At 45.2% G+C, this 15,747-nt stretch overlaps 1 protein-coding gene across 13 annotated transcripts in view; it reads right to left on the bottom strand.

Moving 5' to 3' along the window:
- tmcc1a (transmembrane and coiled-coil domain family 1a) overlaps positions 1–15,747 on the bottom strand; it is a 28,281-nt gene that overhangs the window by 8,711 nt on the left and 3,823 nt on the right. For 2 of the 13 annotated variants that reach the window (XM_057040874.1, XM_057040873.1), the window contains exons 3-4: positions 13,484–13,527; positions 12,465–13,368 (exon numbers count right to left, since the gene is read on the bottom strand). In XM_057040874.1, the coding sequence (XP_056896854.1) occupies positions 12,465–13,100 (636 nt within the window). In that variant the 5' untranslated portion in view covers positions 13,101–13,368; positions 13,484–13,527. The other 11 variants (XM_057040872.1, XM_057040871.1, XM_057040876.1 and 8 more) reach the window with 8 other exon arrangements.

The raw sequence follows: 15,747 nt of genomic DNA, 5'->3' as shown, positions 1-15,747 counted from the left end.
TTTGGTTTATAAGTGCAAAATGACAGTACCTTATTGTTTGTTAGGCCTCCTCGCATGTCTACAGAGAATTCAGGAGCTTCCTGTGATGTCAGCTTGTGTTTCCCATGAGACAGCGGCTCCTTGTACAGAGCCTGACACCAGCAGGATACTGTAGGTTCAGGTTCCTTTCTGTGAAATCTTGCCTCTCCTATGACAGCATTCTCTGAAGTATGGACACGGAGGTGCACTGATGTGTCATGGTATATCCAAGTTCAAGCAACTGGCACTGGCTTTCTGACCTGTCTTATCTTCAGAGTCCAAAATCCATCAGAGACAACCGTGAACCCGTGGTGGGCATGAGGGTTGTCACACACAAAAAAAAAATTAAAAAAATCCATAACCCACCTACCTGCTAAGCATGCTACGACTATCGTTTCCCTGTCTTTTATATCATCGGCATGCTCCTGACAACATCACACAAGGGGCAAGAAAGCAAGAGACTGAGACAAAGCGTCACACTTCTGATTAGCCGGTTGGATCTTTAACCCGGCGGTCTGGGGATCAGGACGCGGTTGGCGTGGTTGGACTATAGCACTCAGGAGATTTACATTTTTATCAAACAGATAAGGTCCTCGTCTGCGTCTGAAGATGTGCAGATGGCAGAGATGAGGACGCATTTGGGAAACATCTGACATGTTTAACCCTTTCCTTTTGCCTTGCCTCCCGATCATCCATGTTGCAAGAACCACACTGCAATACACCCCCGGGCCCGAAGGCAAAATGGTTTAGATTTTAATCGCCTTGTCTTTCCTTCAAGGGGATCTGATGAAAACAACAAGGGCCATTCATCAGAAAATTACACAACTCCACCAAGTGGTAAATAAGAGTCAGTGTACTCGATGTGCACCTTGTATGGTGTGAAGGCTGTGAGAAAACCTGCGAGAAACAGCAGCATACGAAGAAAAATCATGTCCAGAATCCAGATCCTACACACACCTGCACACGCACACGCACACACACACACACACTCACGCTCACACAGAGTGTGTACAGGTGCAGACTCACGGTGGATGGAATCAGGATTGGAGAATTATCAGCAGTAACCAGGTTGAGGATGACCTCCATGGTAGCCAAACACTGGAGTGAAAATTCCGTGGTCTTTTTATTTATTTGCACGCCTCTCTGGAGATGACCACAGCGCGGTGAGAGAGGCCGAGCGTGGCCTCCGGGGAGCATTCATCACTCAGCAAACGTCTCCCACAGCCCACTTGACATCCCCACCCACACATCGCCAGGACTTTTGGAAGATGATTGAAAATATCTGAATCCAGGCAAACCTTGAGTATCAATAGCTCCAGAGCTTATAGATCCGCTGGATCACCAAGGAGCCCCCTCATTAAAACCTATGGCTACACTTCACTGCTAATGCAGCTCTACCAACATACATACGGTTTTCCGAGCATTGCTCCCAGAGACAGTGTGCATCAGTGGGAAAAGGAGCACGGCTCTGAAGAAAGGGGTCCATCTGCTGCAGGTTTGGGGGGGTGACAGGACCAAGGTAGTTAATCAAACTCACAAGGCTGGCTGGAGGCAGAGTTGAAAGAGGGAAGAGTTCACTGTGCTCAAAGAATCCACCGGGGATAAATCCACAGAGGAAGAAAAAAAGGAAGTGACCCGGAGGATGGATGTGAGGGAGCAGCCAGAAAAAAGGAGCCCATCAGGAGCTGTCACAGAGAGGGAAACACAGCGAGAGGGAGCAAAGGAGAGAGAGGGGCTGGGAGAAGGCTTTTTGAAGAGAGGGATGGTGGGGGGGACCGTCGCTTCTGTTGGGGTTTCTGGGCCAGCCCAGCTCTGCAACAGCGCTCAGCTCAGGCAGCTCAGAGAGCAAAATCCTGTGTTCCCGCTTCAGTTTTCCCGTTGTCAGGTTCAATCAGGCTCACAGGTGGGTTAGCAGTAATGAATCACCTTTTGCTTCCAATGTGCGCTGATGAAAAGGTGTCGGCCGGTCCCCGCTCACAGTAACAATGACCCGTCTGAACTGTGCTTAAAGGATTTTTATGTAACATTTTAAAAAAAAGTGCTGAACATTTTTGCTTGGTAGGGTGGGAAAAAACAACCTGGGAAAAACAAGCTTATACAGATTACAGTCATATGATAACGACAAAGCTGCTATTTAAAACCCTACATATGTGCACATGTGATTATGATTGTACACAACAGGGCTTGCGTTTACGAGCACGACAAATTACCCCAAAAATAAATAAATCAGAGGTTGTGTGTAGTCAGTCGCTTTGCTGCCGTAAAAACACCACAGATTCATATTCAAACACAAACACCATTTTATGACCTTGCTCCTCGTTGCATCATTCTATGCAATTAAGCTCTGGGGTCTGTGAAGCATGACTTCCAAAACCAATTAGGGGGAATAAAAGCAACTCATGGTGCATGAAGGATAAAGCTGGACAAGCGCTCCACAAACTTCTGAGCAGGCGCCAATAAGAGGGAGGAGAGGAGCATGAATGCATGGCTTTAATGAGAAAATGGGAGGAGTCCGGAGGGAGAAGGTGGGGAGGATTAAAGGAAAAGGCTGCTTACACCACAAGAAAACAACTCGACAGGATCATTCAATCACTTTAAGTTAAAGCACTTCACCTAGATTCTCTTACTTTACTTGAAAAAACCAAACACACTTGAGAGTAGCTGCTTAATTAAGTGTCCTTTGGTCCCTCCCAATGACACCATGCACAAAAACCCTTGCTTAAATAAGAATTTAAAGCTTTCAAGGATGTTAGTAATAAAAAATGAACTTTATGGGGCACATTTCTGAACCCTGACAATCATGAGCAATCCACCCAGTGGATAAAAATTCTAAGTACTTGACAGCCCTAGCATTTTTGCATTGACAGTCATCCTTAGTCACTTATGGGAATCTTGTTTGGATGATTTTGACTAACGGGTTCCCATCAGACAGGCGTGCATTGCATTCATTTGAGCCTGCAGCGTCGCCTATACATACTGTACTGTGTCCCCCCCAGCCGCTCCTGTCAGTCCAGAGGCTGAGTGACTAAGGACATCGTTGTTCATTCTCAGGCCGCAGGATTTAATAGCATACCGAAAATAGCCCGGTGGCTCTGCAATGCCAAATTCACTGGGGGTGGGTCGCCCTTGTGCCCTGACAAGTGACAGCCAATGAAAGCTAAATAGAAAAGGAAGGTTTCAGCCTCAAGGGTTTACCTTGGCGGTGTCAAATGGGTCAATGATGGAGGACAAAAGTGACAGCCAGGACTGTAAAACATGCAATTTAAATTAAGAGAGATTAAACTGGGAGTTGAACAAACTTCTAAGAAACAGCTTAATGCAATATTACAAAAAGGGGAAGCTCAGAAGAAGGGCAGTGGTCATATTAGCATCCTGTTTGTCTAATCAAAACCTCCTCATATGCTCTTTTAGTTTTTGGTTTTATCCAGTTTTTTTGGTTCCTACTAATAATTATTTGTGCCTCAGTGAAAGTAATTAGCAGAAAACCTTGCGTGACCTGTTTAATACCTTTCATATTAAGAAAGCAATAGAAAGTAAAATCTCCCAAACTTATTTTAATGTAAAAAGACCACAATAATAACAAAGAAGATTAAATTAGGGTTGAGCAACGACAATGAGCCCAGCAATCTAATACATCTAGATAATCTGAATAAATTAGAAGATAAACAAAATTTGTCAACATGGAAGAGACAGGATCTTAAAATTAAACTGCAGTATATGTGCTATCATTGTGGGTACCTAAGCATAAATAAATAAATACACTCCCTGCCGCACCTTTGTAGCCTTCATTAGATCTCAAATTCCTTTGTTCTGTCGCCGTTCACAACCTCATCTGATAAGGGCTTTCCAGACAAAACAATGACTTAATCTGATGACAACACTTCACATGACAACATTTCTTTGACAAGCACGTGTAAATGGAAGGGAGAACCAGATGAACAAGTGTTGGATGGCCAGAAAATCTGCTCCAATGTTTTGACACACCCAGCAGTTTAAGGTCTGGGTACAATAGAATGCTGAATTTTTCAGGAGGCCCGATTAATATGGATGACTGCACAGAGCACACAAACAAGAAAATCAAACACTAAAACCACAGTTTTCATACCCAAACATAGATTTTCATTTAATCTGGTGTGCAGCGGCCTGTAAGGGAGAACAAAACGTATAAATAGTGAGAGTAAATGAAATAATACAGAAAAAACCTGACATGCACACAGTGGTATTCTCCTCAGGGAGTGGTATTTGTGATTGATTATAAAGTGCCACAGAAGGGGGGGGTAAGAGGTTACGTAAAGGCAGAAGAGCGAGAGCTTTGTCTGCACAAACTGGAAGTAATTCAAGCCCGAGAGAAAGGAGACAACCATGACTCGGGGGGGGGGCTCTGGCCATGTTGACAATACCTTCCGTATAAAAAGATGTGGTGGCTCCAACACGGGCTGCCACTTGTCTAAGCTGCAGCATAATCAATGGTGCTGTTAGCAGTTACATAAACCGTAGGGTACTATGCACACAGGGCTGCTGTGACTGTAGGTTCAGGCTGGGATAATTCCAAGGGGGCTTGAGGAAATAGTGAAGAAAAACAAGAGTAGCAGCAACAAACAAATATTGTAGTAACAGTGATGTTAATGTCCGCCCAGATCTGGGAGCAGATGTGGTGCACGACTGTTTACTTCCTGTATCTGTCACATGGGTGGTTGTTGGCACGACCCCGAATTTTGTAGGAGGTTAGCAGCAGGTCTTAGGCATCCTCACTCAAATGTGTGCTATCAATGGATTCTTCCCAAGGTAACAAGGATGTGAACAATCAAATTTTATTTTGAAGTCATGTGTTTAAGACCCAGGGAGGAAACATGGAGAAAAGGAAGGTGAAACTATACAGTAAAGATGAGAGTGCGTGATCAGGTAAAAGGCGGGTGTTTGAAGAGAAGCAACGTTTGTCTAACTTTAATGGTGTGTGTATATGGTGGAGCTGCTTCTGTTGATCCTGATTATGTAATGTGGTAGCAAAAAGTGGCACCGGCCCAAAATGAAGAGTTGGCCTGGCTGGTTGCTTTACAATAGCCAGAGCACCAAGGGACAGTGTACAGGGCCAAATATACTGCCACCGCTTCATAAACAAGCCCACGAAGTATCCTGAACAACGAGTCAAGATGTTCTTGCACTGAAAGGTTATGCAGCCCACATTTACCTTACTGGATGATGAGGGACATTCTGGTACTAGTTTGAAACGTTTGGTGAACTTACTCATTAGTCCTCTGTGAGAAAGTATACTTAATAACAGGAAATAAGATAATATAGGCTCATATTTGAAAGGTTTGACAGAGAGGGACAAAATAAAACTGTTTGTTTAAGTGCACAGTTGAGGTTAAAACATCTGAAAGTGTTTACCTGTGTATGGCAATATATAGGCTGCCACATGGAAAACTGACGTTAAATATATCAAGAATAATGTTAGATTTAAATGTCAGCCACAAGGGGGAGCCACAGCACAGAACATGCTGGACATGACATTTCTGCATTTTTCCCCGTGCTGACAATCATTTCCTGGCAGGTTTCCTGTCAGTAACATTTCCTTTTGATTGCATTTTTCTCTGAAGCCTTTCTCCTAGTTGTCAGATGAGCAGACGTTTTCATCAGACTTGCTTTGATGCAGAAACTCTGTGTATTCTTAATGACAAGAAGGAGGAAGGGTGATTAAGTCAGAGAGACAACTGACCCAACCAACATGGTTAAAAATAACTCTGGGTATAATTGTTGTGAAAAGAGATAAGAAAAAGAGGGAGTCAGAAAACAGAAAAGGCATATCTGTGTTGCTACGTCAACATTGAAAACCCATTAAACATCTACCCAAGTGAAACAAATGATGGTTCAGCTGTCTGGGTGGGTTTTTGGACTCTTGGCTGATACGCACAAGAAAAAGACAACATTTCCCATGAGGCTTCTGATCAGCTCGGAATTGAATTCAAAGTGGGTCAGTGGAGCAGAGCCGAGCTAAACAATCTATAGCCTCATCCATAATTCATCAGTCACACAGCTGATAGAGACTGAAAAGGGAGTGCCCTCTCCTCATCTGGCTGTCTGTTGTTTCTGCTCTCACTCGGGGGAAAAAAAAGGCAATTTCCCTCTGAAAACAACCTTCACCTGAGCAAAGAGAGGCCAGATCCAGATGTGTGACGTTTCATCAATGTGCACGGTTGTCTATTTGACTCAGATGACAGATTCCCCAGTCGATCCAATCCAGGCCAGAGGACAGCCTCCGAGGAACAGATATATGGGTCAAGGTTGATCAGAACATCCTCGGTGACCGACTGAACAACGCGGCGACGGCTGAGAAAACAAAATGCCGCGTGAGCACGTGAATGCCCACGCTGGTGACCTCACTAACGCCTTCACACAAGCGCACACCAGTTAAAGAGGAAGAACCAGCTGCAGGCCAAAAATAAATACACAAAGGATGACCCCGTGGCGGCTCAGTGCTGACATGTGCACATAAATTCACATGACCCTTCGGTACAAAAATCCACAACAAACCCTAAAATTTTCAGTCGGGTTTTACAATCGTAAGTGTTATTTCCAGAAAAGGTCAAAGTATAATGGCCAGATATGGTCACCCAGGAGGTATGAGTTCTCATTACTGCGCAGATCACACATTATCGGGGGGTATCATCAGCTTTGGGTTCACTATAAAGCCGGAGCTTTTACTTAAACACATTATATCTGGAGGGATGAGCACGTGACAGTCCTCGGTATGCGTTGACCTTGATGCCATGTGGAGCATTAGTATGGGTGTGTTTGGGCTGGTTCCCGCTGTGGATGCTAATGGAGGCGGGCTGATAAGGATGTTGGCCCACATAATCAAATCTGAATATTCAGCAGCCAAATTAAACAGGCTGGGGTGATGCTTCAAAGGGAGCACAAACAGTTGGGCGGAGGAGAAGTGCGCACGCACACACACACATACACACACACACACCTAATCAAAAATACATTTTAATGATACAACAAAACCGTTGATGTTACATCTTTTTACTTGAGAAAAAAAAGCTGTTTACCTTCATTAGGAAAACATTCGTTTATTGAAATTAATCCAGAAAGAGGAACAGGAAACAGCATTGATGTTAGGCCACACAAGGCTTGTTGCCCCAAACTGTTTCAAACCTCACCCTCCTCCCCAGCCTTCCCCCCTCCTGCCTCCTATTCTCAGTGCTCCAGGTCCAAACAAGCCGGAGCACAATTCCCTGTTATTAGACATCCTGGATGTGTCCTGCAGGACAATGGACATCATTACAGATAACGTATGCGCCAGCGCCCAGATCTGAGCTGGTTGCCGTTGCATAAGCCAAGAAAACAGTCTCGGCTTTGAACTAACTTGAACCCTTTGCTGCGGAGGTTGATTGTCGGACAAACGTCAGCAGTGCATCGTGCCCATCTTCTAACACGTGGCTAAAAATGAAAAACTTGCTCAGCAAAATGCACAGCAGCCTAATTTTAGAGGACCTAATTTCCCTGCTGTGAGAGCTTCTTTCGCTCAAAAAATGATGAGGTGTTTGATAGATCAGACATTCAACCTGCGAGTGTTCAAGCAGCAATCATAATCCCTGTTACCATGGAGATGGTCATGCAGCCCCACTGTCTGGATAGACTGGACAGAGATGAGAGTGAGAGATGAATGGGGAGGGTCTCAAATGAAAAGAAGGTAAAGGAGGAAAATAGATGAAGAGGGGAAAGCTAGAGGACATCTCTGACATAAACAGGCTAAAAGTCAGGTGCATTATGGTTTTTGGTGTGCACGTAGAAGGTGTGGGTTTAAAGGAGTCATCCCAAACACAGTGAAGCTTTCAGATGTTTTACAACTGTCCACAGGATAGTGGAGAACACCCCCCCCCCCCCCCCCACACACACACACACACACAGTGAGAACATTTAATATAATTAAGGAGGAAGTAAAGGATAAGATAAAGGTCAGGATAGGAAAGACACTGTCTCAGTCAATAATGCTGATTGCAGTATTTGCTCCTCTGATCAATGATTGTGTTTGTGCAGGACACACAACTGAATATTACAGATCAATAACCTGAGCACTGCCTATACGTAGAACGTTTTGCCGAGGGCGGCTAATTTGCAAACCATAGTGCGATGACATCATCTGCTGTTTACTAAAGGCACAGACTCTGTCATTGCCTCCGGCTGTCCCACGCACCTTCGAGTCAATTGAAACTCTGTTGTTTGATCATCCGCAGGTCCGACTGCATTCTTTTCTGTGACTACAAAGCTATCAGATGTTGACTTTTTTTCCCTAAAGAAATCTGGATTTCCTGCAGTCCAGGTTGTGGTGACTGAAGCAAACGTCCACAACCTGAAGCCCTTGAATCAACAAGCCTCCGTGCAGCTCTGCTCCCTCCTCCTGCGGCTGCAACTGTGTTGCTACTAGGATATAAGATACCAGCCGTGATTGAATCCTCTTTCTACAAGAAAAGGATTCAAATATCACCCACATACAGGACTTTAATTCAGCACAATGGAACGAGGAGGGTTTTGTTTGATGGAAGATGAAATCTAATTTAGGTGGTAATTGTGGGCTTTTGTTCACGTGTGGTAGGAAGAGAACTTTGTTTAGCTCATATTTAAGGAACAGGAAGCTAATCTAAAAAATGTTTACAAGGATCAAGCTCCAAATCGAACAACTGCAGAGCATCGGGTTCAAATCTAGGTCCAATAACCACCCGCTGTTGGAGTTCTATCAACTTTATGCACAGCCAATCTAATGATTTAGCCTTTAATGTCTCTTAACAGACGGCCACCCGCTACTGCTTTTCAAAAGAGAACCTCTTACATTAAAGATCTGACGCTTCCCAAGACTGAACTAACTATTTTTGTTTCTTTTTACCTCCATCTCAGAGACCGAAATACTGAAATCAGTCCATCAGGCCCTGACAAACACAAGATATTTAGTCATTTTCATCACCATTCTCTGTATGCAGGATGCCCGGTTTCAACATCTTGACCACGGCTGCGTGCAATTCATGAGCGACTGGCATGAGTCAGAACCAACAATCTTGGTTCAAGCTTGTGTTTTTCTTACTGTCGACGCAGTTACTAAGTTAAGTTGTTTATGAAAAAGGCTGAAAGTATTTACAGTATTGGTTGACATGGTGACCCACGGGATTATTGAAAATAGATTTCTCCATGTGAACAAGATGGAAAAAAGAAACGGATGGAAAATCAAGAAGAGTGCTGGACATGTGCTATGGCCCGAGGTGAAGATTCGGGTTTGATACCCAGGGGAGGCCACGCTGGATATTAGCAGACAGGCCCTGAAGGATGTTTCAGTATGTTGTCTAAAGACAAACACAGCCTCATTCTCCCTCACAAAAGCTGCAAGAAGTCTCAATGTTGGCTTCTGTTTCAGCTCAACTTTGCTGGTTCCCAACACAATGCCTGGACTCTTTCCTGCACGAGGATGTCTTCCGACCTGACAGAAAACAGCACCTTCAGATTCTTCAACACCTCCCTCTCCAGCATTCGTCAGCCCGACATCCTGAAGTGACCATTCACCAGACCGCTTAACGAAGCTAAACACAACCAATGGATGTGTATTCGGTCTGTCAAATCATCAGCGACTAATTCTAATCAATCCCGCAGCCTTAGCACAGCTGTAAAACATTGGTTTGCAAAATGAAGAGCTACAACACAGAACGCTAAACTGTCACCGGGGGGGCAGATATGTCAAATTCTCGGACAGCGCAATTGCAAGTAGGCTACAAACTGTCACTAATCAAACATATTTACCAATGAATAGGCGCTTGATATATATGTCTGCCGGTCGTACTCATGTTCCACGAGTTACTGTTTAACAGGAGCCGAGATAAAGTGCAAAAAAACAAACCACTGAGATACAGCATGGATCAAACCACCTCGGAGGGAATGGAAACTCCCCCTCCACTGCAAAAGAAGTAGATACGTAAAGACAAAGCTTTTTTCCACTGTTGTCTGCTGCAGGATATCCTAAGTTTCTGAAACTGACAATTATTTTTTGCACATTTACCGTTCATGAAAAACCACCAGATAGACAGAAAATGACAGCAAAAGAAGGAAAAGAGAGAAAGATGGACAAAGAGTGGAGAGAAAATCCAAAAGGGTCTCAACAAAACCTGAATCAAATGAGACGCAGTGTGGAGACGGGAAGACACGGGCGGGATTGTAGAAGTCGACCAGCTTACCTTGGAGTACTGCCTACGAAGACTGAAGCGCTGCACCATCCTCACTGAAGGAAGCCCCCACAGCTGGAACTCCTGTTCTAGTCTTCTCCGCTCATATATCACCACAAAGTGCACTTTGTTTCACATAGTACAAACTGTGCATTCACAGGTGCACACTGAAGGTGCCCTTGCTAACCTCCTCTTCAAATATCTGTATGCACACACTTGTCTGGAACACATCGTTTTCTTCCACTATGCAAACATGTGTAGAGGGGGGGGGAGAGGGGGAGAGGAAAATGAAAAAAGGGAGGGAGAGCATGCAGAGATAAAGACAGCTCAGCTGCGTTGCCCTCAACTCATCTTCACAATGATCCCCTGAGTTGGCTGCCTCGATATCTCATACAGACGCACACTCTGACGCATGCGAGATGCCCACACCGCAGAGCTGTCAAAGCAAAAAATGATTTCCAGCAGACCTGCACACAAGTCTCACAGACACACACAGCCCACCACATCCTCTTCTCAATAAATGCACACAGCCTCGGCTTTCACTCATCTAGAACGAGGCAAGGTTACCTCCTCCTTCCTGTCCGTGAGCTGAGGGGTGGGGCGAGGAGGAGGAGGAGGAGGAGATGGTGAAAGAACGGTGGTGGGGGAGGAGATGAGAGGGGAGGAGGGACCAGATGACTGTCTATGCTAACTCCAGGGACAGAGGGAGGGGGACAGGAAGGAAAAGAAATGGGAAAATGAGGAGGAAAGGGGAAAGGTGGCTCAGGAGGGAAACTGATAAGAGAAGACAAAAAGATTTATCTGTACGCTCATATCCTAACCTGGACTTACAGAAGGATGCCATACACCTCCTTGGTTGGCCACACTGTTGTTATGGCAACACAAGCAAGGCTTAGTTCAAGGCAAGTTTTGGGGTAACCACGGCGACTGCTCGGCTGACCTGAATGACATTGCTGCGCTGCCTTCAAGAGATGCAGCGTTTAGGTGTTGAGGGGTTAGAGAGGTGCCAATCTCTGTTATCCATCCTTAACAGCCGCCATTGTTCAAGGGCTAATGAAGCGCAGATGTCTGACTTAAAGGCTGATTTGTCATCACCAGTGAGATCATCCTCTAAGGACTGGAGGGTATTTGGCTGTGCAGATAATGAAAGGTGAGACGTATATTACCTAAAGCTCCTTGGGTAATGGCATGGCCATCACTGATGGTACGATACCCTGGTATCGCTCTGTCACAACTGTCACTCTCTGTTTTTACCAACCTGAAAATGTAATTCATACCAAAAATGAGATCATAATGTAAACACAGCCTCTGCATGAACCAAGCCCTTTGCAGCTTACAAGTGGGTAAAATGGTCAGACAGTGACCTCTAGTGGCTGACTAAAGAAACAGCGCTTCGACATAGCTCACATTTAATTTGATGCAACATCTTCAACAGCATTCACAACCTCCAAGTTAAATATGAACTGTTAAAGTCATATTAGATGTCTACTTCTTCAAAAAAGATTTTCTTTTATTTGAAAACTGATTTTCAACCAATCTCCGCCAAGCAGCTCATTTGCACCCGAAACTAATAATTAATTGGAACACTTTCAATGAGTTAGTCTATAGCTCGTATGGTGCTCGAGGGTTAGGGTTGGTTGAGGCTATGATTAAAGAATCAAGACACTTCAAGACAGAACAAGCGAGAGAGAGCGATACAGACGGAGAGAGAGAGACAGAGAGAGATCAGAGTTGTTTCCCATTAATGGAGGTGGTTGAACTGAAAAACAAGCAGCTCTTTTCTCCACATATTGTGAGGTAGTACAAGGTTACCTAATATAGTCAAATGCTTTGTGATCAAAGCCCCATGGCTTTTCTTTTCTTTGAAAGATCAATTGTCAAGGTCCCTCCCGAATTCAGAACACCGCTTAAATTTAATGAGCTCTTGCTTGGCCATTATCAACATTTACTGAAAACGAAATCAAAATCCGTAAACACATTTATTTTATAGTTATTTATATATAGAGTTATCTATATAGAGAGAGTTATTTTGCTACCAGAAAGACATAAGAGATCAAATTCAAGAGGTCTTGATGTGTCATGGTCCAACTAAACATTTCAAGCACAGCATACTCTGGGATATCAGTCCTCACATTAAAGTCAAATGTTTTTCCTAATAAAACATGTAAATGCAACAGGGAGTGCAGAGATGCCCCAGTTGGGCTCCGAGGCAGAGATAATGAATTGACTGTCACCTACTCTGTCTGTTTCCTCTGTGGACTGGTACCCCGATGAGAGCACCACATCACCTCCAGCATGCGCCGGGGTGGGGCTGCTGGGCGTGGTGTCGGTGGTGGAAGGGGATCTAGGACGGCTCGTGTGCTGCTGCGGATCATGGGTGTTGCGGCGGTGCAGCGCCTGGGGGCTGCCCCTCAGGAGAGGATCTCGGTCTCCGCTGCCGGACCCTGAATTGGATCCCTTGCTACGCCGACTCTGGAGGCTGGTCCCGCGCTTCATCGTGCCGGCTGCGGCTGAGCACTGCCCAGCTGCAGGAGGAACCACAGGAGCAGAAAGGCAGTCAGAGTCATGGCAACGTGGCCCCAAAATGTCTTTGGAGCTAGAAGGGGGGGTGCCGCTTGCTGACATTACAGAAGAGGATGAGGATGAAGAGGAAGAAGGGGCGCAGGAGTGGGCGAAGCGCTTGCGTTGCTGGTGGAAAAGGTGCTTTAGTCCCTGTCCAAAAACCTTCATGTTCTCCCTACAGCTGTGGTTCATTTTACCCAAAGAGGGCTGTGATTCGGGCCTCGAGCCCTGACTGTTCCTAGCTCTGCTCCAGGACATGAATTTGATGCTTTCTGCTGTTCGTTCATTCCATTGGGGCCCTGACACACTCATAAGCTGCAGGGAGAAAGTGTCCCATTACAACCTCTGTGGAATTTTTCTTTTCTACATGCAGAGGGTCAGATCAGGAAAATAACTGAAGGATGGAAGAGGAAAGAACAGAAGGCAACAGTTAAGGGATGATGGGACGGTCAGATGGAGGACTCAGCAGAGGTCAGAGGGATGGATCCTAAGCGGGAGTGTGCATCTTCCCTCAGGGAAGACAGCCATGCTGGTCTAGTCCATAGAAAGGGATGGAGTGAGTCTGGAATACTGGATGAATCTAGAAAAATGCAATGTAGATCTTAATGTGTTAAAAAAAAGACACACCAGGCTGAAGGACATTGAGAAGACAGAAACGACAGAAAGAAATGATGGCTCGCATCAGCAAAGCTCACCTACCATCAGCTCAACTTCCGGCCACGTGCGATTGGTGGATTACCTGAGTGGGAGGTGGAGACAGGAAGGAGGACAGAAAAGAAAATGAATATTAAAAAGAATATTAAGATGCAATAACATTTCTACTCTCAATCCCACAAATCAATCTGTCAATTTTTATCCTTTTTTACTGGGCCATTTTGTGTGTGTGTGTGTGTGTGTGTGTGTGTGCGTGTGTGCGTGCGTGCGTGCGTGCGTGCGTGCGTGTGTGTAAAACCCGAGGAGCACCTAGATGTTTCACCGAACGTCTTTTCTTGACAGTTTTTAGCATTAGAAAACATAGATGCTTACAGGGGATCCAACAAGGACACTGTGAAATGCTGCATCACAATTTCTGCTTAATTTTTAGGCTATCAAACTTGTCCAGAGGCGTCCTGGCCCGTTCCCATTAAAGGAAATCGAAGATTAACTGAGAGCTTTTGCATCGATTCGTCTCTGTGAACGCGTCTGGTGGACTGGTGCAGCGCTGTGAGACACAACTTTCTGTCCACTCCATCAGGAGTGGAAGCAGCCTGGGGAGGCGAGAACTTTCACCCAAGATCAAACTGCACAATGTCAAATGTCCCGCAGACGGATCTAGATCCACCTGACAGGACAAAAGGCACAAGCTAACCTCGAGGGGAAGAAGGATTATGTTTGTCAGTGCTCATGTCAGAAAAAGAAGCCATCTCGGGGTGAAGTGGGCCATGCGCTCGCACAATCTCATCTCGAAATTAAATTTTCGTTACGACGGGTTTGATTGACAGCGCTGTGACTCAGCACATCCACAGACGGGAAGCTAATTACCAAGGAGCTGTGCGCAGATAAACATGACTTAAAATAGCAACGCCCGCACGAATGGCTACACTCCTGAGCGTTCGCACAGACCACTGCCACACAGGAGGGAAACATGTAGAACTCATGAATTATTGATGCACGTGTGCTCGCACCAGGAGACAATTAATTGGCATTTCCAGGCACTCAGAATAATGTGCAATTAATTAAGTCGACTGTGCAATAAGTAGCGGTATAAACCCCTGCTAATCTTGTCCTGAAGCTGGGGTTGAATCTGAGGACCCCTCCCGTCCCCAGCCATCCCTCCATCTGTAACCCCCCCTCTTCATCCCTGAGATGATCCAGTAGTGGATTGGGTGTTTTCCTGATTGGAGTTTTATATTCACACTAAATCCTCTTTCAGGAGCCTTTGGAGGACAAAGCTGTATTGTCGGACCGTGTACGCGCGTGTATCTACGGATGTCCCCGGTCTTTGATTCGTTTCAGCAAAGCTCATAATTCCACCTTGATGAGGGGGCGACGCGAACAACAAACGCCAGCTGGATCTTGGAATGATGATGATCCTGCTCCAAATCAAATCAGTCTATTCTACCTCACCTTGTTTTACACTGACATTGAACCTCAATTATTCAAACAAAGGTATAAAAAGTATAAAATATAGAGTTATGAATTAGTGTGTGTGTATGGAGGAGCTCTGGTGTCATTTTGCCATTTTAAAAAGTTATTATTTGAACAAAAGAAGCAATTTTAGATTTTGTTTTGCAATTACTGATGAATAAATTAATCTAACTAATGAACGTGTTTGTTTATATTAATGAATATTGAGGATAATCCCCAGGTCACAATTCTAGGAAGATGCCCTGGATGTATTTTTGGAAACACGGATGCATGTTTTAGTGTAATTAAGCCCGAAAGAGATCAGTGATTAACAGATGCCAGCGCAGCCTGAGTGAGTCAGCAGGTTCTATTCTGTCAGAGGTGAACTGCAGATGGACAATCACCATTCTGAAACCCTTTCACCCTCACACAGCCCCTCCAACACATGCAGCGACACACATATGTGCGTCCCTTAGCTCTCCATTCCGCTCCTCCATGCCGTCATTGTCTTTGGCCAGCTGAATTGGCCGTGGTGACAGCTCAGCAGAACCCTGGCACGGACCAATGTGTCAGCGTTCAGACAATGTAGAGCATGTGAACGTCGACGCGTCGGACCAGTTTCAATGAGCCACTGTGATAAATACTTCACAATAATCCTGTTTCTCCCTCTTCCTCTCCTGCCCCTCGCTGACGTCTGATGAGCTCCCTGCCAGGGTTCACTCACGGAAAGCTCTCTGGACGAAGATATGAGGCGGAAATAATGTGGTCCCAAAATAACGGCCATTATTAATGGCGAGACTAAACCCTCTTAAGTGTCGATAGGTACTAATGACATTTCCTGTGGTCAATCGAG

The sequence above is a fragment of the Takifugu flavidus genome, chromosome 8, assembly GCF_003711565.1.
Source record: "Takifugu flavidus isolate HTHZ2018 chromosome 8, ASM371156v2, whole genome shotgun sequence".
NCBI classification, from domain to species: Eukaryota; Metazoa; Chordata; class Actinopteri; order Tetraodontiformes; family Tetraodontidae; genus Takifugu; species Takifugu flavidus.
Note: the sequence above shows the minus strand (reverse complement) of the source record. Positions and strands in the feature narration are given on the sequence as shown.